Source organism: Corvus hawaiiensis, chromosome 2 (genome assembly GCF_020740725.1).
Source record: "Corvus hawaiiensis isolate bCorHaw1 chromosome 2, bCorHaw1.pri.cur, whole genome shotgun sequence".
Classification (NCBI taxonomy): domain Eukaryota; kingdom Metazoa; phylum Chordata; class Aves; order Passeriformes; family Corvidae; genus Corvus; species Corvus hawaiiensis.
Window position 1 is genome coordinate 91,548,501 of NC_063214.1, and position 23,747 is coordinate 91,572,247.

Consider the following 23,747-nt stretch of genomic DNA (forward strand, 5'->3'; position numbering starts at 1 on the left):
GGAAGCTGTCACCTGATGAAGTCACCTCGCAGTCTTCTCTTCTAAGTTTAACAAACCAAGTGACCTCAGCTGCTCCTCCAAAGTCTTGCCCTTGAGATTTTTCACCATCTTGGGAATTCATCTAGTCTGTTAGATTATCCAGATCTCAATTCTTGAATTAAATCTATTAGAAGTAAGTCTTAAAGTTCAAGAACACCTTTCAAAGAATGAAAAAAGTATCTGAGAAACAAGCATGCTAATCTACACAGTGTGGTCATTTCATTGCTTACTAATTACCATTTTATTTGATCTTTCATCATCCCCATAGAATAGGAGTGGGATAATTTTATCACATATTTCATATAATAACAAGCAATATAAAATTACAGCCTTCAGAAAAGGCAAAGTAAATGTTTATTTGCCTTGAAAGAGTGAAAGTACATATGAGTATCATTACCTATATACAAGGCACTAAAATTTACATAGGAAAAATCAGCCACTAATGTGGCATTTGGACCTATTTTGGGATATTTATGCAGTGAAGACAAAGCCCTAAGGAATAAAAGTGCAGCAGTGGCTTCAGTGGTTGCAGTAGTGTCTGTATATAAACAAAGCCTGTGGAAAAAGGCAGTATCGTCTTTTAGAGTTCAACAAATGCAGCTGAAAAAAAAATTATTTTCAGGAATACAGTGCCTTCTTTCAAATCTGAAGCAGTGAGTTCAAGTTAAATACAGAGAACTTGAGACCAAGATGCAAAGCAAAGAACTGGAATGAGAATACTGTCATAACATAACCAGCTAATGTTACATAAGCAAAATGCAGCCTGTGTCCTACATGAGTTAATGACTTCATCTTTCCCTTACTGAAATTCCCCCCTCTACCACATAGGCAAGAAATTTCTTTCTGTCTCCAGTAATTTCTTAGATTAACCCAACTCAGTTCAGGACAGGGTTTCACGACACAAGTCTTTGGCAGCAATAGCAGGAATACAAGTATAGTCTTGTACCACTCCACTCTTGTTTCTCCCTACCCTCGTGCCCTGCCTGTCAGATCCTCAACCATGAGGGCACACATCCATATGGATTGTGCTGTGAACCACAAAGCTGTGTCAAAGAACAAGCTGAGTGTTTAAGAAGGCCAGCCAGAGAAGAAAAACATCACGGGACAATTCAAGACCAGACATTCAGATGCAAGTTATGCTAGTGTCATGTAGCCACTACTAGTTTTGTGCATGTTGCAGATGAAGTCTGGTTTGTGGAGACTGAAAGAAAGCAGCATATACTGCCTTGAAGAATGGGTAACCTTTTGTTGTCCTTGGGGAAGCCTGTAAATTGTTGAAACGGTCTAGACACCTTATCTTCCAGAAGACAGGCAGTTGCTATGTACAGTCTGAAGCACCCTTCTACAATTTGTGCTCTTTATTTGGAGGACAGAAGGAATTTTTAGGTCAAGGCAGACCACTGTAGCAAAATTTGATAGTGTTGTCCAAAATTCAGTGTCAGTTCACTCCACCATACAAGTATGAAGTCACCTGCTACAACGCTTCTGAAATAAGATTATTACCTCCCACCTCACAAATACCCTAGATGTCACCAGAGAGATCAGACATAACTCTGGCTGTCAATACAGATGTTCCCTTACCAGAAGCATCAGGTAGTTACTGTGGCCCAGCTGCACCTCAGCAAGTATCTCAAGAAGCACTTCAGTCATTCAAGCCTGGGCTTGAGGAAAGAGCACAATCCTGGATTTTATCTTTGTGCTGAGATACTAAATTTGTCTCAGGTACACTGAAGTTTTCAAATCCTGTCAAGGATCTTTTCTTAGAACTAAGAAGGATTTTTATCACTGGTTTAATTCCTTATAAAAACTTTGCTGGTCATTGACATGAAAAGAGGAGCATAAAATACTATGTTGGTGCCCAGTATTAGCAGTCCATACTTCTGTGTACCAAAGCTTAGGTGACAAAGAAGCAGGGACTGCAAAAACAACATAAATATCTCAAATTCTCACGGACAGGTCAAGCTACTTTTTCAGATACAAGAGCTGCCAGTGTATCTAGAAGGTGTGTTCATCCTGATGAGTTTTGAGTGAGACGTCCAAAACAAAGATTCCCATCTGTGTAGGCCTTTAATATTATTTGGTGTAGATCATGTATCTTGACACAACAGCTTTGATTTTTTAAAAATATATATACATTACAGACATACATATGTATGTACACACTAAGATCTACCAGACTTTCTCCAACCCAAGATGCACAGTCAGATCTTTTAAGGACTAGGAATACACTCTCCAGAGCAGTTCCAAGAAGGGGCAGCTCACAAGTTTTCAACAATTAGCAGAAAGCACAAACATCTCTGTAGCTGGGGTAATGCTAACACATCCAGGTTGAGAGCAAGACAGTCAAAATACTCTTTTGTTTTCTATCAAGAGAGCTGCTGATCAGAGAGAACTATAATTCAGGCCCAGAGCAAGAAGAGATGAAAATACAGACTCATTTATTTTGTGGAGAAGGTTTACATATTGCACTACAGTGTTAATAACTACAAAACAGGTTCAGCAAGGTTTGACCCAGTATGTGGGCATGACCCAGTCCTTAATTTGCTGAGGCTTTGTTCATACCAGTGCACAGGATGGTACCTTGCTGGGTGCTTGTGTCACACTGACCCAACCAGGACAGAAACTTTTCCAAAGAAATAATAAAGATTCTCCAAGGAAGGAGCACAGAGAAAACACTATTAAACATCTTTTAATTTAGCAGTCACTGTAACATAAAGAGATAACACAGTGACAGAAAAGATAATCAACATATGCAAATTTTTCCAGCTTAAGTGAACTGTATATACATGAAACAAGACTAAGATTCAAAGAAGCAATATGTAAGAAACTATAACTTGTGGCCTAAAAGCAAATGGCTGGTCAATTACTGCCTAGTCAGATGTAGTCAGCAGCACACAGAAATAGCAAAATGTTTTTGCATACCTGTAGTGTCTTCCAATTCTTCCTGAAATCCTTCTGATTTTTTTCATCAAATCAAGGGCTTATAGTCTTTCCAGCATGCACTGATTACTGTTTGTACAAAAGACTGTGCTAAGTGCAGTCTCTGATTAACGGACTGACAATAATTTCTGATATATTTAGAACAAGTCTAAGATACATTTTCTTCATTGTAAATGAGATCTCCCCACAGAAAAAACCCAACATTTTGTTTAGATACCAGGAGAGTACTCTAATTTCTCTCATATTCAGTAGTGTGTATATGTATGTCTGTTGTTCCACTATGATCATTTAAAATACTTCAAAATGATGTTTCCCATGTTTATTACAAACCCTATTAAATAAAAATACTAGACAACAATTTTAACCCAGAGTTTATGGTTTCTTAAACCTAGAGTCTATGGTTTATTCTGAAAACAAGTTCTCATACAAAGCAGGTTGAGATTTGAATCGTTTGTTTTCAACTCATATGAGCTAGAAACTAGCTACATAGTGAGGGGGAATAAAAAGATTTTGAAGTACTAAGGTAAAATGAATCATACCTATTTATTAGTCATCCTAATGAATACCTGCAAATTATTCTGCCATAAAGTTATTTTAACAAATTAGAGAACACAGACATATGTCAGTAACTAGCACAGTTTACTGTCAAGCAATTCTAGTAATTACTTAAATTGGTGATTAGTTATCACATCATCTGAGATATTTCAGAGTTTCTTGAACTTCCAGTATGGAAATTTACTGTGTATAATTATACTACTGAGAAATATCCATACAGTAAATGAATATGCAGATCTCTTTATTTAGCAACCATAATGCATCTATATTTACTAGCTCATCTGTTTACACTGTTGATGCTGTTTGCAGAAGTCCATTAGCCTTCTAATTTGTTTTCTAGTAAAAAATGAAATTGCAAGAAATGAGTGAGATTGAACTACTAAAAAAATAGCAGTATTAGAAGAGTTTTGTAGGGTGCTTAGCACAAAGAGATTACAGTCCATGACTATGGCTCCCACCAATGCTCTTAAACACTGTAAATTTGATTTCTCGAATAAAGATAGCAAGAAATGTACTAAAATCCTTTTAAAATACTACTTTTCCTATAATTTTCTTGTAAAATCATTTTTGCAGTCTTGTGCTTCTTTTTTGGGTTGTTGCTACAAGCTATAGACAAGACACAAATAGTAATTTTAAGCTTATTAGCAAAATTACATAACCTCACCCTATGACCATTTCTGGCTGTACTTAAACTGCACATATGTTTGAGCAGAGGCCATACCTTTTTTTAGACACTTTTGCCATCATTTTTAATACAAGCATAGTTGGTCCAAGTTCTAATGTACTTAAAAATAAGCCTTTATTATGGCACGTGTTAATGACAGCAATAGCCTAATGCATTTTAAAAGACACAGCTTTTTGGTTAAGGAGAAACAGAAGTCTACCAGAGGAGTAGGCCTTCCTTTACACAGCCAGAGGAAATGCTTAATAAACCTACACTTTTCATCTTGCAGAAGAAAACTGAAATACCCAGAATAACTCAGAAAAAACACAGCATAATTCAGGGTGAAGCATTTCGTGCACCATATTAATCATTTAGAGAGTTCCCTGTAGCAATTACAAAGCAAACCATAAGATACTGAGCTTAAGAAAATAAAAAACATGGTCCAAGAATAAAGAAGGAAAGATAATAAACTGGATGTAGTAAAGAAAAAGAAATGCAAATCTAACAAATGATTACAACAGAACAAAAATTTAAACTTTGGTTTTTCAAATATTCCCATACATTCATGACTTGCAGTGCCCAAAACAGGTACCCGAGTAAGCACACAGAACTGCTCTCAAGGAGATGGGATAAAGAAGTAAGACACAGAGGGTAACTGTACCCCACTCCAGAGCCAACCACACAATTCTCCATGGGTACAGGAGCAGTAGCTCCCATGTTAAAATGCTCACTTCACCTGCGGTCACTTCTGTGAAATCACTCCTAAGGTGAGGGAATTCCACACTACCTCAAAGGAAGAAAGTTATTCAGCTATGCAAAACCCAGCTACAGCAATACAGCTTGTCTAAGGCAACAAAAACATTGTGCAGATGGGGACACTTCACTCCTATTCCAAACTTTGTAGAAGACAGGGAATCCAATGACAACAGACAGTCTTCATAGCTCGGACCTCCTTAAGGAAAACAAGTGAAACTTCAGTTTTAAACCTTGAAAAGAAGCCACACTAACAGGCAAAGAAATTTCTCCAACTAATACAGTGAGGAAAAACACAGCATTCCAGTAATTCAGAAAGAATTCTGTTCCCCTGATATTCTCCACCAAGAGATGTTTTAAAAGCACTTTTTTTTCAGAAAAACAGTATCTACCCAGAGAGATAATTTTTGACTGGCTGTCAAAAAAAAGAAAATAGAGCAATTTGCATTGAAGAACACTAAGAAATTATTTTATTTAAAGGAATGCTTTTATAATAATAAAAATATAATAAAAGAAACACTTTTATTCTCAGATAAAAGCAAAATGTTTACAAACTTTCCAAGGAAAGTTTTAAAATATGTTGATAATAGAACCAGAAGTATTAAAATGCCTGGTTTTCCACTGATTCCATCCCTGAATGGACACTGGCTCACTGAATTAAAACCACTTTCAGTTATAACTGGGGACTTGAATTTTCCTCTGTGAGACTTATAAAAGACTATTTCAGCAGACCACTACAGTTAGATGGATGAAGGTCAAACATAAATATAAATTTCCCACTGCCCAAGTCAGACTTCCGAGAAAAGCATAGAGAACAAAATAGGTACATGCAATTCCCAGCATCCAACAGAATTATTTCTGAAAGTACTCTATCATTTTCCTAAATTTGATTTCCACTAAATCAGAGCCAAGCTGAACAAACAGTCCAACTGAACATTGAATTAATCCATTTAAAAGGTCTGGGCTTCAAACATCCACATTGTTCGGAAAATTAATTCGGTAACAATCTGTGCCTCACATCTCAAACTGCAGCACTCGTTTGACAGAGGACTAAGCAGTAGCATAAAGAAAATGGGAGGAATCCTCCCCCACAAGAGAGTTCCTTAGCCATTATTCTTATGTTGAAGGAATTAGCACATCTCTGTCACTGTGTATAAACATAAGAAGATTTGCAAAATAACCACTCCACTGAATCCATGTCCACTATTCCCCTGATAAACAGAAAAAGCTGGGCTCTTCAGGATAGTGTCTCAGAAACCCAAGACTCCCTTCTCCCGGAAGAAGAGAGTCACCTCTCTACATCTTGAAGAAAAAGTAGATCCTCATCAGTTCCTGAAAGGAGTGTTACTTGTGATTAAAGGCAGGTTAGAAATTGTATAAAAAAATTTAAGTGATTACCTCTCCTATAAAGACAACCATAACACAATCCAGTTTTTCTTCAGGGGACAGCTTATCAATAAGGGAGTGGAGAGTTTCTGTAAGGTAAGACTTGACTTTTCTTTTCACTGTAGGTATTCCCATTACAATGGAAACTGAAATCAAACAAACCAGAAAGGTACTTTCAGTGATTTCACACACAAGACAGAAAACAAAAATCTTGCAATAAGGCACTGCTTAAGAAATGCAAAGGATTAAAAGGTGAAGATAACAGTAATTAAAAATTGTTTAAAAATATGCCACCCAGCATCAGGAGCATGACTAACAATCACCACCAATGCTCAGAACAAACACAGCAGCCAAAAAAAAAAAAATCCTAGACCTGCCAGACTATTGGGTAGGGCTGATCCTGACTGGACACCAGGTACACACCAAAGCTGCTCTATTGCTCACCTCCTCAGCTGGACAGGGAGGAGAAAATATAACAAGAGGCTCATGGGTAGAAATAAGGGCAGGGAGAGATCACTTGCCAGTTACTGTCACAGGCAAAGCAGACTCGAGGAAGTTAATTTATTACTGATCAAATGAACATAGGGTAATGAGAAATAAACCCAAATCTTAAAGCACCTTCCCCTCACCCTTCCCTTCTTCCTGGGCTCAACTTCACACCTGATTTCTCTACCTCCTCCCTACCAGGAGCACAGGGAATGGAGGCTGGAATTCAGTTCATCACACATAATCTCCCACCCCTCTTTCTCCTCAGTGGAAGGACTCCTCAGACTCTTCCCCTGATCCAACATGGGGTCCCTCCCATGGCAGATGGTCCTCCATGAACATCTCCAATATAAGTCCTTCCCTCAGGAGGCAGTTCTTCATAAACTGCTCCAGCATGGGTCCCTTTCATGAGCTGCAGTCCTTCAGGAACAGACTGCTCCAGTGTGGGTCCCCTGCAGGGTCACAGATCCTGCCAGCAAACCTGCTCCACTGTGGGCTCCTCTCTCCATGGGTCCACAGGTCCTGCCAGGAGCCTGCTCTCATGTGGGCTTCCCATGGGGTCACAGCCTCCTTTGGACATTCACCTGCTGTAACATGGGATCCTCCAGAGGCTGCAGGTGGATTTCTGCTCCATGGGCTGCAGGGACACAGCTGCCTCACCATGCTCTTCACCACGGGTTGCAGGGGTCTCTCTGCCCCAACACCTGGAGCACCTCTTTCCCCCTCCTTCTGCACTGACCTTGATGCTTACAGTGCTCTTGCATGTTCTCACTCCTCTCTCCAGCTGCAATTGCCCTTGAGCAGCTTTTCCCCCCCTCTTCAATCTGTTATTCCAGTGGCACTGGTCTGGCTACTGGCTCTACTGGACACAGGGAAAGCTGCTGGCACCCTCCAACAGAAGCCACCCCTGCAGCCTCCTTGTTGCCAAAACACTGTCACACAAACCCCAATACAATAGGAAATAATCATCAACCACGGTATTAATCAGGTAAGATACACCAAGAGTGATTAAACTCCCTAATTTAAGTTTTATTTTAAACTGATATAACCATTCTTCATAACTCAAGTACTTAACATCTCAGAAGTCAACTTTGAAAACAATACTGCTGAAAAACTCTGTTACTTTCCTTGCACCTGGTTTTGGTTCTTCTAAAAAACCAAATCCAAGACATCAGAATTGCATGGAAGTTCCTCAACAAAATTTCTTATCTCTGACAACAGCACTACAAATGCAAAGTAATATGTCCCCAGCGACAATGTTAACAACACCATGTTTCAGCAGGCCATTTCACTCCTGTGTTCCGTAACTTTTCCACAGTTTTTCTTCTGCACTGTTCCCAGGGCTGGTTACCAACTGGGAACACCACACATAGCAGCTGGAATGCAGTGAAAGGATAAAGCAGACTTCATGAAGTCCTGAAACCCTGAATTTCCTCCCTCTGTTTAATTAAATAAACCTGATTCCAATTTCTATTTTGTAATTCCAAATTTCTGACATATATTCCCAGGGGGACATAATACAGACCTCACTTATAACAATAACAGATTATTAGATTTTTCCTCCCTTAATAACAACATTGAAATAAAAGGTATTTATAGTCAGAAAAATACACCTGTGGCCTAAGCCCACACACCTATCATGCACGCATACTTTCTGTTAAAAGAAGGAGCAATCAAACTTACTGAAGTAATGAGCCAGGAGTAACTACAACACTGAATTTTTTTTCCCCTCCAATGACTGTCCAGATTTTATTAATGCAATTATATCTGATTATCTTAGTTCTCTCCACTTTTAATTTATACCTTGAAATACACTGTTCAGAACAACAGAAACATCAACGCTAAAATAAATATATCCATGCACGGTTACCCCGCAAATTTGAAAAGCCAAAGGGGTATATATCCACTGGCAGTTCAGAATCCGAAATGCTGGAGCTTTGTTTCCTTTAAGTTACAAAAAATTCATCCAAACTAAATGCTTCTTAATGTGTACCTTAACACAGCATGGGGTGTGACTGAGATTATGCAGAAAAGAGCAAAGCTGAAACCAAGCTCCTTTCATCTCGGATTCAGTGCAAATTCAAAGGATATCAATATCACACAAGTTAAATGAGATGTCCTTGATCTACCAAGAAATGAAGTAAATTCTGTGTCTGAGACTAGAAGGTCCTCCAGATATAAAACATGAAATCAACATCATATCAGCATACCTCCTGTCCTTCCAAGGCCAACCTGCACAGAAGGTTGAAGGCTTCCTTCATTTTTCAACAAATGAGGCAAATGGTAATAGATATTTGGCACTTGAAGAGATTTTCTACTTGTTAGCTCTTTTAACAATTTCAGCGTCTCATCTGCAAACATACAGGAAATCAGTAATGCAGAAAACAAATAATATGAAGTTTTAAGCAACAGTAAACAGAATAAAATTCCAAGCTTGGTCCTAAATGAAAGCCAGAAAAATTGTGCACCTTTCTGAGGCATTGTATCTTGTCTACAAAGGAAGCCTTTTCTTATTTTGATTCTTTTTAATAAACGATGGCCAAGACTATTTTGCACCTATAACCTTGTTACAGATACAGTGAATACTTACCTGATCACATCAGATTTAGTGTGGACTTTCAGAAGTAAGAATGCTCCATTCATCTGGCATGTTGGTGGTTTTGTTGGATTTTTTTCCAGTTAATCAAATGGGAGGCTTATTTACCTAGATAATCTTTTACTTTTGCTAACAGAGGTCATCACCATCCAGCAAATTTGCAGCATCACTGCAAATAACATTTCAGACCTACGAATACGTATTGGAATATACTGCACATACAGATACAAAATAAAATAGCATTAAATATACAGCTGATATTTTGGGTATTCCTGCAGAAAAATAAATTTTAACGTGAATTTAATTTAGTCCATTAGAATAAAATTATCCTATTAGATTCCATTAGACTCATTCTTGCTCTTTCTGGTACAACTGCCTCTCAGTATGTCCAGGTGGCTCTGAAAGTTGCAAATAACAGTTTTTAAAATTACCCTGCTGTGCGTGTTGATTTTCTTGCATCAAGTGTGAAAACAACTCATTTCAAATGACAAATATGATAGCATATGGATCTTTGAAAACTTATGGGCTTTATAACATCAAGTTAAGTAAAAACTGCACACAAGGTTTCTTGAGATAAAATTGAGAAGAAGTAAGAAAAATAATGCCGTAAGTGTAATTTCTCTCAGATTCTGAGCAGAGCTTCTGCAAAGATAGATGTGTTTTGTTGTGGATTTTGGTTCTGTATGTTTGGGGAGTTTTAAAATATTTATTTTTAGGTGAAACTAAATTCCTAACCACCTCAAACCTTGCAAAAAGCTTTGTAAATAGATGCCATAAGTAGATATGTCTATTTTGATAGATTCCAATACAGGCACATTTTACTTTTCCTGCTAACATGTCTTTAATTTCAGCTGCAAACCTGGACTAAATTCTGTCCAAGTATGACAGCTCTTTGTCTGAATGAATAAGGATCTACACAAAACAATCTGGAATACTTTCAGCTTCAAAGAGACCAAATAATATTATGTATACTTAAGTGTATTAAGCTAAATAAAAATCTATCTAATACTACATTCTGAGCACAAAAGCTCAGTAATTCAGCTGGCTTCCTGTTATGGCTCTACATGGAAAAACATGGATGCCCATCCCAGCTGGGATCCTGACATGGTAGAATATTAAATTAATTAGTACTTTCAGCTACATCAGAAGAGAGTAACTCCCTATAATTATATTGCCTATAAGCAAACTAAGTCCATTTTAGAAACAAATGTGGTAAGAACTTAATCCTAAATCCAGAATCAAAATTATTTGACCTCCTCCACAGCTTACTTTAAAAGCAAAAACACACACATGAAATAGGAAGACAAGATTTATAGACCATGCTAAATGTAACCTTTATCTGTGCAATTCCTGGAGATCCAGGGGACTATTGAGACCAGGCCATTAAGTGTCAGACAGCAATTCATGATTAGCATCAGCTCTGGGGCCTATAATTATAACCACTTCCCCACAAAAAAAAAAAAAAACAACACAACAAAACAAAACCTATTGAAAATAGTAAATCATAGCACAAATGCAAGTAGACAACAAATTCAAAAATCTTGTTCCAGGTTTCTGATTTGCAGAACACTTTGCATTTCAACTCCTTATTAGAACAATACAGTGAGATTTCTGCAACCTACCAAGTCAGACCTCTTGACAGAAAATTTGTACTTATTCCTTATTCATTTTCCATCCACAAAAATCAGAGCAACTAAAGCAGTAACACTGTGATTTTAAAAGTTAACATCAGTAGTCTGGTGAGTATTGCAGTGTCTTTCTCTAATATTGCCAAACAGCTTTTTATAAACCTGAGCACCAGTCTCCAAAATGGGTAAAAACTTTTGGAAGACTTTAGCAGTTTAATCACTAGTTATTGAAAAGGCCATTACCTGTACTTTATACAAATCATAACCAGTACTTTAGTCTATATGATTTTTACCTTCCATTTGACTTTTAAACATATTTTAACTGCTTCAAGTTCAGCCATTTCTTCTGTTTGCTTACTTTTCCCCTCTAACTATTTAAAAAGCGATGTAAATTAATTGTCAAAATACATTCAATGTATTAAATAAGTAACCAGAAGCTCCAAACTTTGGGAGCTAGGTGTGGAGTAAGTAATTCTTACCACTTTAGGGACTGAATAAAGGTGGATGAATCATTAAGAACAACAACTGGAAAAAACAAACCAAAAATACCCACACCAGATATAACATATTACACGTTCTTTATTCATACTGCTGAACAGTTTCGTTTGGCTTTCCTGGTAGCAATTTCTTTTTCTATAGTAATAAGAAGAGATACTGGCATTGCAGAGGTATAAAAAAATATCTCAGTCAGAGTGTGTACCTGAAAAATTATTCATGGCATTCTTACTGCCGTTTGTCTCTGCCACCGCCCGCCTGAACTGCTCCAGGATCGCGTTGAGCTCGGACGAGCGCTGCAGAGTGCGGTGCTCAGCAATGCGCAGACGCTCCTTCAAAGCGTGAAATTCCCGCTGATATGCAATCAGCTTTTCTAGGGAGAAAAAACGTGATCCAGATTATTTTCAGAAACAAACAGTACTGACAGATCTGACACTGCTCAGCTCTGCAGCACCTGGAACCCACCTGGGAGGGCAGAGCCCAGCACGGTCCCACCCGCGGAGCTGGGCGCATCAGCACCCACACAGCACAGCGAGGGCAGAGCGAGCTGCACCACACTGGGATGCAGGGCAGGCACTGAGCAGGGGATGCCCCTCACCACAGCCACACACCAGGGCAACCCTGAGTCCCCAGCACTCAGCACCACAAGGCAGCTCTGAACCATTTCTTGGAACAGATGCCCACAAACCATTTCTTTTAAGAAGCCACACAAGAGTGGCCCCTTACAAGAGCACAGGTTACGTCTTCTAGCAGACCTCTCTGAATACTTTGCAAGAATGAGTGGAATTAGACAATATTTCAGACATACCAATTTTAAACCCAAGTTTTAACTTAATGATATGGTCAAGTGCCTGACAACTGAAGAACAAAACTTTTTTTCTAAATTCTGCTAATGTTGATACATACACATACTCTTGAAAGGGGACCAAAAGGAGATGGAAACACCAAAACTGATTTGCTGATACATCCCCTTTGCCCTTGACATCCAGCAAAGTAAGTGTGCCTAGATGTTGTATCCTTCCTTCTTCCTATTGGTAATTTCCTCAAATCTGCTCACCATCATCACTCTCACCCTCCTTCAACCAATCCACAGATACCAACTGGATAAGTGAATTTGTAACTCATAATCAATACTCCAACCACTCAGCTGACATCCATGGACATATCTCTTTTGTTATTTACCTACCCATTCCTGGTATTTTCACATTGCAATGGTAGGGAAGCAGAAGTTTAGCAAGCAATTTGAAACTCTTCCTGTTGCTATATTAGTCAACTTCCCTTGGTAATAAGGCTGGTTTTCTTCCAAATTCTTTCAATTTCCTTTTTTTTTTTTTGTAGTTGAGATATACTGCTCTGATTATGTTTAGAAAACATAATTAACTAAAATGCCCTCTGTTTTAAAGATGGAAAAATAAAAACATAGTTCACTACCTCTTAAAAACATTCCCCTTGCCAGCTTTATTTTCCTTCTTTCATTAAAACCAAATGGTTATTGCTTTTGTGCAGATCCTGGCCCACAACACAATGCTAGGCACACTACACACTGCTGACTGAATCCAGACTGTTATGTGAAATAGGAATTGATACTTTAGTCAGCAGCACTTAGAAGACCAGGAAAATTTTTTGGAGTTTCTGGCAAGAAGGACATTCTTACTTGCCCATGATAACTAACAAAGTAGTTCAGTCCTGATGCTTCCAGTGAACTGTACTGGTATTGCATTTATGGTACTTGAGAGCTCAAACGCATTAACTCCTTTAAGAAATACTAGACAAGTAGTCAACTTGTCACAGTTCCTTCAGCCAGACTTATCTGGGTTAAGGAGGCTGCTCTAAAAGATACATAAACTCCTGGCAACTATCCTTCAAAAATATATGGCGGATTTTTTTTTTTGTTAGGCGCAATATTATTCATTCAAGTAAAACTAGAAAATCCTAACATTATAAATACAGTAATATTTTAAGTCTACTACCCTATGAGTATTTTTCTAGTTATTTATGCAAAATGACATTAAAAAATAATTCTTTGCTTAAGTGAACTTAGGTGATATAAAACATTTACATCTCTAACACTGTTAGAGCTAGCACTTTTCATGTTTTTGGAGATTAAAGTGTAATTTGGCATTTTTGTAACTTGCTTTATGATATGGCTGGCTGTACTTTTAAACTAAACAAATTAAATTTAAATGTCTAACACTTCTATCTTTAGCATACTTGCAATACCTCAAAGATCAACTCGTCAGATATTTATTACTTACAAACAAACAAAAAACACACCAAAATTTATCTCATACTGAAAGGAACTTGCAAAGGAGAAAATACTTCTTAGACTCTTACAGTACCACCATCAGTACTGACCAAATGTCCCAGACTTTAGAAAAGCATCCCTTAAGGCATCAGGAGCTTATAAATGCTCGAATTTGATTTTTCAGAGTTCCTAACTAAGTACTTGGGAATGAGCCTACAAGATCACATTTAAGAATCTATTTTTATTTGAACTTTGACTGAGCTCAAGTTTGGTAGAGAAAGTCCTATTTAACTAATTTGGTATCATTCTATGATAAAATCGCCCTCCTCATGGATGAAAGCAAGATGAAGGAAAGGCAGTGGATGCTTTTTTCCTTTTTAAATTCTTAATAAGGATTTTGATACTGTTCCTCACAGCATGCCTCTGGACACGCTGTCCAGCTGTGGGATGAGCAGGTTCACAGTGCACTGGGTGAAGACCTGGCTGAATGGCAGAGCCCAAAGGGCTGCAGAGCTGACTGGTAACCAGGCACGAGCAATGTTCCTCAGGGTTCCTCAGGTGATAGGACACATGGGAATGGTCCTAAGCTGTGCCAGGGGAGGTTCAGATTGGACATTAGAAAGCATTTCTTTACTGCGAGGGTGGTAAAACACTGGAACGGGCTTCCTAGAAAGCATAAAGTATTTAGGAGGCATCTGGACAATGCCCTTAATAATATGCTTTAGCTTTTGGTCAGCCCTGAAGTGGTCAGGCAGTTGGACTAAATGATTGTTGGTAGGTCCCTTCCAACTGAGACATCCTATTCTGTAAGCATTGTATATACAAAAAAGTCAACAGTGTACCTGATATTTTCAAAATACATTTGACCATTTAGTGTTTTATTGTTCAAAGAGTTCTCCAAAACCGAAAGAAACTGAATTGGGATGTATGAATACTTCCAAATACTTCATACTTCCAAAAGTATGAAAACACTTTTTTTTGATTGCTATTACAGTAAAAAGGAAAGTACTGAGCCTAAAATCACAGAGGAAACAGAGGTCAGTAACCACCATCATGAAAAAAAGTTTCTTTTTCTACAGGATTACAAATTACTGTTCTTATTTTCATGCTGAAATCTAGTGTTCTTTAAGAAGACAGAGGAAGGAATTCAGACAGTAAGTTATTGCCCTTACAACACTGATGAAAGAACCCCAAACGTATCTGTTCTCTGGAAAAAAAAAAAAAAAAAAAACAAAAACAAAAACAAAAAAAAAACCTCTAACAGCAGCTATAGCCAATATCAAAGACATTTGGTGTCCAATAATTTCAGCATATTTTTATTTAAGCATATTTTTATTTAAGAATAATATACTATTTTACATTGAAATGAGAAGGTGATGTTTTTCCATACTTTTCTCTGGAAGCCAGAAAGATCGAATAAAATAAATATCTTGTTAAGAAATTACTTGAGAATTGAAAACATTAATTCTTCATCATTTTTCTCTTAAATTCTAGTTGGTTTAGCAAAACTCCAGAAGCTAAAACCTAAATATTTTAGCGGGCTGAATGCTGTGCAGTTCTCCCAATACTATGTCAACTGTACCAGTACTTTTTCAACTTTCTTTCCTTTGTTGCATTATGTTCTCTTTAATATGCAGAATCTAGAATTTAGACAAACTCACTTGAAAGTTGATGCAGCATCTTGAAAAGTGAAAATTCAAATAAAACTCTGGAGATTTGCAAGTTCTTGACCAGAGATGAAATCTCAGCTCTCAGCCTTCTCTGGGTTATTTACGGTTCTCCTACTAAATAACTGCTAAAAAAAAAAAGTTATTCCAAAAAGACACCACTAGCCCAGAAGCACAAACTCAGTCCATTCTCCTCAGCCACAGACAATCTTGACTACATAAGTTGTTTAAGAGTTGTCTAAATTTGAAGAAAAATTCAAAGTTTGAAAACATGGAGCTTCTGAACACCTTAGCATGCATCTACTTTCTTAGTCTGGGCTTTTGTACTTCTTGAAAAATCTGTTTATGTACTTCAATGTCTGCTTTTTTTAACAGCAAAGAGCTTTCCCTTGGGATAAAAAGAGACATCAAAGTAAAGGAGTAAGAAAATATGCTGTAGTTTGAGTTTAGAAAAACATTGTGCAGAGTATTTCAGCTCAACTGAAATAGCCTGTCTGAACTGCAGGTAAATTACCAGCACTATCAGAACACTTGCTGTATTGTAATTCCAAATGAAATATCTACTAAACAACAAAACAGAAAAAATACTGTGGAAACTCAATCAAAGCAATTTTAAGGCTCACAGTTTCAATATCAATAAAAATCATCAACAGCTCAGTTTTTTGCTCATGCTACTTTTTTATCAAAGTTAGATTTTTTTAATGCCCCAAGCCTGTCAGTGTTTAAGGGGCATTTGGACAATGACCTTAACAACACATCAGGCAGCTGCACTAGATGACCATTGTAGCTCCCTTCCAATTGAAACAGTCTATTCTCTAGCATGAAAAGTTTTTGAAGAAACTATTTGAGTGCACTTCTAAACTGAGTGGAGTGCACACATCTATACAATCACCAAACTGCTTACATTGCACCAGGGAAAGGAGGTACAGGCAGCATGTAACCAGAGATGTATTCAGCCCCTGTAGAAACAAGCTGAATGGTGCACATAGAAAAAGGGCTAGAAACCATGTAAAAAGGGAAGTTGTCATTCCTGGCAATCTCTGTGAAGTCTGACTCCATGTAGCCTGCACCAGCCATACTATGATACCTTGTGAACACAGCCAAAGCCCCGCCAATCTCTAATTCAAAAAAAATAATAATAACCTGTGGCTGCTGTGTTATATACACACACCCCTTTTTTTTTTTTTTGGGGGGGGGGGGGGGGGGGGGCGGGGGGTTATGTAAAAGGAAACAGAATTGCCTGAAGACCCTTTCACAACCCAAGAATGTTTCAGCGATTCTCAGTTAGTATTGCCATTATTCCTCAAGGAAAGCCTTGACTGTCTGCTAAAAGAACTACAGTCTGCAACATAAAAAGCTGTATGAAAGCTTTGGGAGCTGTTATTTACCTTATCAATCAAGCAAGTTCACAAATACATTAAATCATGGGCCGTTTTCACAACTGGAAATTGAACATGTTGAACTAAGATCACTGGACTAAGGCAGCTGTATTCACATAAATAAATAATTACATAAATAAAAGACAAGCTATCATTTACTCAAGAGCTCTGTGTTTGTATGGCTGATTGTACCCAAAGGCAGATGCATCAGACAAGATCAGGAAAAGCTTTATGACCTTCCCATATCACAAGCAGGCAGTTGAGTCTTCCTTCAAACTCCAAACCAGCTAAACACTCAAAGTGATGGATCTGCCACACAGACACAAGGTAACCAGCCACAGACTTGGCACTCAAAAAACACAGCAAGCCAAGCACAGAGGGCTTAGCTTTGCCAATTAATTGTAGGCCTGATTTATATTTTCTGCTCTTACCCAACTGAACCATAGCAACTTCACCCCCTTTTTTCATTAAACAACAACAGGAAGGGTTGACTGTGTCTGAGACACAGACAAAGGGCTCTGGTTGACAACAAAGCATTGTACACAAATACTCAATGAGTAAAACACGTAGAGAAGGCACAGATACCTGGTAAAACAGGACTTTTCCTCTATCCAAGGGGGGAAACTTTAAATCAATATTCAAATCAACACTGTATTACTGGCAACATTCCTAAATTCACCAATGTAACAGTTTATGGCCCACCCTAATGACAACCCTTTCAGCTTTTACAAGTTAAAGGTGCCACAGCAGATATCTCATTTTTCTGTACACCCTGTTGAAGAGTTATTAAAATGCCATTAAATAAATGTTTGAGTCTGTGAGAACACACTGTAGTAAGTGCTAATTCAGGTATTTCTGTGATTAGTTATTCTACAACTCATTTACTCCCATTATAAAAACCCTACAGTAGTTACCATCATGCCATGGGTAAGAGACACTAACAAGCTTCATGTATTAATTCATTACACTCCCATCAAGGATGTTGATCGGTTTACAGGTTGATAACAGAATGGTCTTAATTGGCAGCGAGCTTCCACACTGGGTTTCATCCAGAGTCAGCAGTGAGGCAAGAGGAGGTCACTCTTGAGTGAATTCGGGATTTGTCAACATGCCAGCCAATTCACTCTGGCACGGCTCTTACAGGAACATTTCTTTGTTCAAGCTACAGGAGGTATAAAAATCAAGTACTGCATTTCCCATAAAATCAGTTCAGACGCTTTATGTGATTCATGAAGTTGCAGTATCAAGTAAATCAGTATCCAGTAAGTCACGATGATACCTGCATGGTCCTCCACTTCAATCCCACAGATGTAAGCAACATGTATTTTTCAGACCACGCTTGGTTCATAATACCCAAGTACCTTACAAGCCATCCTATTTTTAATATTACTGATAAAATACTCATCTTCATGTCATAAAAGCAGATATCGTTTTAAATTAAAATCCTGCTATGCTAATATGTGGCAGACTAAATTATTTCAACTGTCAGCCAAAAAAAAAGTGAATTCCTCTAGTAAATAAAATAAAATTCTTACTATGCTAGCACTTAAGTAATTCTAAACTTCATCTTAAAACTGACACTTTTTTTGACATAGGCTACACTTCCTCTTTAGCACAAGTTTTGCAAAATATAACTGCAAATACAATTACCCAATACTGTGATACAAAATTCTGTTCCTACTGCACTGTACACTCATCCAATATCCACATAGTGATGCACAGACAAAAAATGCAAACATTGCTTCCATTGCCCTTTGGAAGTGACTCCAGAGCTCAGGAGATATTCACAAGGCACAAATGAAGCACTGAATTCTCAAATGTCCAACCAATGGGAGGCAAGCAGAGGAATTGTCAAACCTACCACACAGGCACAGACAAAAAGCTACGTCCACACAAGACAGATATTAAAGATGTTCCAGAATCCTCCTGTGACATTTAGACTTACAAAAACAGTGAAACCTTGTAGCAAGCTGAGCTAATTACCAAGTGTCAAAACCTGCACATAGGCACAAATTATATTTATAACCAGCAACGTCTAACAGTGAAGAGTAAAGAGGGTGTTAACAAAATTTTCCCCCAAAATTTTAACCTCAAGTGTGCTTACAAATCAGATACTGACTTATCTCAAAACTGGCAAAAAGCTGATACATGGTGTCCTTGAAATGTTACAATATATTACCATGGATGACTACTCAACAAAAGCTAATTAGCTTCCCTGCTCTTAAAGTGAAATTAAAACCTTTTATAAACAAGTTATGATGAGTTATAAAATCCAAAGCAGAAAAGCAATCAACCATGCAAACACAAATAAAGCAGTATACTGTAAAGGCTAACAACAAGACATGCTATAAATAAAAGCTCTTAAGAAAACTGCTCAAGGTCAAATTTTATCAGTCCTCTTTGAACACTTGATTCTGTGGGCCTTTCTAGTTACAGAGTTTGTAGCTATGCATATTCATAAAGCTATTTCATTATTTTGAAGGGATCAGAGAATATGCAATTTTTTTAAAGTATAATACTCTGTGAAATTAAAGACAGGAAAATACGGTAGATGATTTACAAAAAAATACATCCTACTAATCATGACAAAACATCTTCTGCATCAGGAAACAAACAAAATCAAGATGCAGGAAAACAAGTGGGCAAGTCATTTTTTTATCCCTAATCTTGTTACTCAAATTGATGGGTCATTTCAGCAATTCACTATTTCAATCTACCAAAACAATCCAGCACAACTACTGTTTACTGCCCTTGTTTTCCACATAGGATTGTACTTATTAGGACTGTAACTATTTTAAAAAATGCTTATTCAAGTAAGCATCTTCATTGTGAAGAACAGCTTGTTTTTGAGGGAAGGTTCTGCAGGTTTTCCTAGTTTTGTTAGAAAAAAAACCAAACCTCAATAATTCTAATTACTTAATTTCTCATTGCAATCTTTTCACATTTTGCACTTCAAGGATCTCTATACAGTGTTTTTTGTTCTCTCCAATTTTAGAGCACTAGCACAAGTCTGAAGTGCTTGCTTTGAAACTTTCAGGGCCTGATCCAATCTCAGTCTAGATACTTTTGTTTAAACATTCCTTTGCAGCAGGAGCTGAAGTTGTTTTCTCAAAAATTTTTAAAGCAATCTGAATACGATCCTTTGTCATATCAACTGGTAAAACCTTTCTATTTTGAAATGTAAATTTCAGAATCCATTTTCTTGTAAACAGTCCTTTGAAAAAATAAAGCCCCCTGCCTTCTCACAGATTCCACATACACAAAGCAGAAAAATGGGAGTACAAAAGAGATCAGACTCTGAGAATCTGCTTCCCCTCCATTTTTCCATCTTTAATATAAATACCCTAAAAATGATGTAGCTTACCAATCAAAATGGAAGCATGAAATGGTACATCGTGTTTGATTTTTTTTTTTTTCTAAAAAGCCACAGAATACAACATTTTTCTAGAGGAAAAACAATTGTAAGAAATTAAAAAGCCAAAGAAGCCAAACAGAATTGTGACAACTGATGAATGATTTACTTAATGAGTATTTTCATAGCTGGATAGAACAGCCAGGAACAGTTTTAAATGTCTCCAGACGCAATTGCACACCTTTGCCTCTAGATATAATTTTTTCACTAGAGAAAGGTCACAATTCAGAAGATTTCCAAAACCATTATAAAATCTAGTATGACACCACATCCAAATCTCCCCTGATGAGGGCTGACAGAGAGTCTGAATTCCTTGTTCCTTTGGACACAAGGAATAAAAAGAATACTATAACAGAAAATCCAGATACCCACAAATAAGGAGGTCAAGTCAACAGAAGCATATGGTGTTCTGTCTGTGCACTGGCTTCAGACAATAAGGATAATTAAACACATGATTTGTTTGAGAAGAGTTATTGGCAGCAGTTGAGCTGAAGGTCTTCTTTTAAAGCAGAGAACAGCAAGCTACAGTGACGGGGAAAAAGCAAACAAACAAACAAAAAAAGAAATCACACATTTGCAAATTATTTGTCCTGATCTGACTGTTAACTTTACTAGGATTCACACTTCCATGACTAGTAAACAGCACTGCCCAAGACTCTTTGGATAAATATAAACCTCCGGGCTTTTTAGGTTCCAGCTATTTGGTTCTGATTTTATTCCCAGTGCTAAGAAGTACAGACACCTCTACTGGCATTTCTTCTTTAAGGGGAAAGTGATATAAAAAGGTCACTGAAATCATATGCTAAACCTGTCCCACAATAAGCAATCAGTATTTAACACATCTCTATCTCTGAATAGAAACACTAAGGAATAAATAAAAGCTTCATATATTCTATTCTCCAAAAAGCAAAGCAGTACAACAACTATTGCAACTTCTGTTGTAGAAATTCATTGCATAAAGAGTTCAGTTTAAGAAATTGATAAAAGAAAAGCTCAGCCGAGTATACAAACCACTGAATTCATGTAACCTGAACAGTAACTCTTCACAGTGAAAAAAAATTACCTTCAAGTAATTGTCATAAAAACCTCCCACTTTGACATTTCTGACATGTCTTGCACAAGATTTAAAGTGTACAACAGTATAAAAGAAACTAGGAAGCCTTCAACAACATCACAGTATTACCTCAAAACCACAATTTACAGCAACACCTTTTACAAAGATCATTATGTCACAATTATTTTTTCAAACTAACTGCCAAATAAAGAGCAAGACTGTAACTATACTGCTCAAGCAGGCACAAAGCTCCAGTTTAAGCAAACATTACAACCATAACACTGAAATACAAGATACAGGACAGGTCAATAGCTAGCCTGCATTCTTGGCAACACTGAAGGACTGAAGCATATAAGGCAAAAGAAAGCATTTCTACTGCATTTTTTAACATATTAAAATAAAAAAATCCATTCTACCCTTCTGCAGAAACACATGTATTAAGCATACACGCTGCATTCATTTATTATGTTCGCTTCCATCATTTAGTTTTGATGGGTGTCTATACATACATTTTATTGTTACCAATGAACAAGAGTATCTTCTAAAAATCACAGAGCAGCTAATTACACTCATCCCTAACAGGACATATCAAAGAAGTCGTAACTGTTGATCTGATCTGAGCAGTGTGGCTTTATAATCAGCATCTCTGTGGGGTATCATAATTTCAGCATTAAAATAAAAACAAAATCTAAACTTGATATAACACATTTCTTTCACATCTGTTAAAAGAGCACAAGAAACAACGCCTTCACCTGAAATACTTACAGATTTACTGACCATGTAAACAAATGTAATTACCCTGTAGGTAACTCGACCTCTTACAGTCAGTTTGACTACAAGTCATCTGTGACATCTCGTGTTTCTCCTCAGATCTCAATCAGACAATAATACTTTCAGCTACTTTCTACAAACAAGCACATATACCTATATTAAGATACCAAAATATTTGTGCTATCTAGTGGTCTCAAATTCCTAGGCAGTGCTTTTGTGGTTTTTTTTTTATTTTAAGGAAAAATATTTCTCTGCATACCACTTTTAATAACCTACTGAACTTCTAATTCCATTTACTAATATAGCATGCTCTGCTGTAACAGAATTCACAGAAGCAGGGGGTTTGATTCTCCTTGTTACTGACTTGGTAAGCTAAAACTGGAAAAGGGATCTGAAAGAGAAAACAAGTTACCATAAAACTACCAATTTGGTAATCATTCAAGCTCCCTCTCATCCTCTAACTCTCACCTCTTGCAAATAGCCAGACTTGTGCAAAACATTTGACACTGTCCTGCACAACATCCCTGTCTCCAAACTGTAGAGGCATGGATTTAACAGATGAACCACTCAGTGAGTAAGGAATTTAGCTGGATGGTTGCAGTCAAAGTCTCAATGTCCAAGTGGAGACCACTGATGCATGGTACCCCCAGGAGTAAATATGGGGACCAGCACTTTTTACCATCTTTGTCAGTGACACGGGCAGTGGGACTGATGGCACCCTCAGCAAGTTTGCCAACACCACCAAGCTGTGTGGTGTCTGATGCACTGGAGGGAAGGGATGCCATCTAGAGGGACCTGGACAGGCTTGAGACACGGAAACAAGTGAACTTCATGAACTACACAACCCCTAATGTTGTTCCCTGTGTATGTCTTCCCACACAGACCTTCTACCCATGAGCAGCATCTGCCTTCAACCCCAGCAGCAGCAGTGCTGCAGCAGTTCTGCACCCACTCAGTCAGCAGAACATGAGCAGTGGCTGCACACAGTGAACCCCCACACTGCTGCTGAGCTCCAGACATTCTCCCTTTGCCTGACCAAGAAGATGCTCTGTCCTCGTCCTAACAGCCTGTGACAGAGGGAAAAAGAGGATACAGCAGCATGTTTTAATGCAAAAGAAGCTGCAGTGACATTTTGAATTTTGAAAAAAAGCCATCCTACGCTCATTATCCAAGACATTAGGTTATCTTATGACTGCACTTAAAACAACTTAAAGCACTTACTACAGTATATACATACTGTAAATGCCCTAGCATCAATTTTTTCCTGCATAAATACAAATTCTCAGCTTCACCCAATTCAAACCTTTGATCACTTTAATCTGTAGCTAAAATACCACAAAACTCGATTCAACTAATTGCTGGATCCCCAAAATACAACAAGAGAAGTCTTCCATTCAGTTACAGTTAAACACTTTCCTGAGTTAAATACCATCAGGTCTAAAGCAACATACTACAAATACAGAGTAAAGCATTAATCCCTTTTTCAGGGTCTTTGTGCAATATAAAATTGCATTCTATACAACTGCCTTCTCAGTAAAGCAGGGTGGAGGAGAACAAGGGAAAATGAGCCCTGACCTGAGGGAGTCATCTCTACCTATGAGAAAGCAGTTTTCTACCAGCATGTGTGTACACACGTGAATTCCAGAAAGGTCTCCCCTATTTCTTCCAGAGCCTCTC

General features: G+C 37.7%; 1 protein-coding gene across 3 annotated transcripts in view; it reads right to left on the minus strand.

The window, feature by feature from the left end:
• MGAT4A (alpha-1,3-mannosyl-glycoprotein 4-beta-N-acetylglucosaminyltransferase A) overlaps positions 1 to 23,747 on the minus strand; it is a 69,814-nt gene that overhangs the window by 32,431 nt on the left and 13,636 nt on the right. For all 3 annotated transcript variants that reach the window (XM_048325291.1, XM_048325301.1, XM_048325312.1), the window contains exons 3-5: positions 11,748 to 11,915; positions 9,034 to 9,174; positions 6,350 to 6,483 (exon numbers count right to left, since the gene is read on the minus strand). In XM_048325291.1, coding sequence (XP_048181248.1) covers positions 6,350 to 6,483; positions 9,034 to 9,174; positions 11,748 to 11,915 — 443 coding nt within the window. The remainder of the gene's footprint in view (positions 1 to 6,349; positions 6,484 to 9,033; positions 9,175 to 11,747; positions 11,916 to 23,747) is intronic.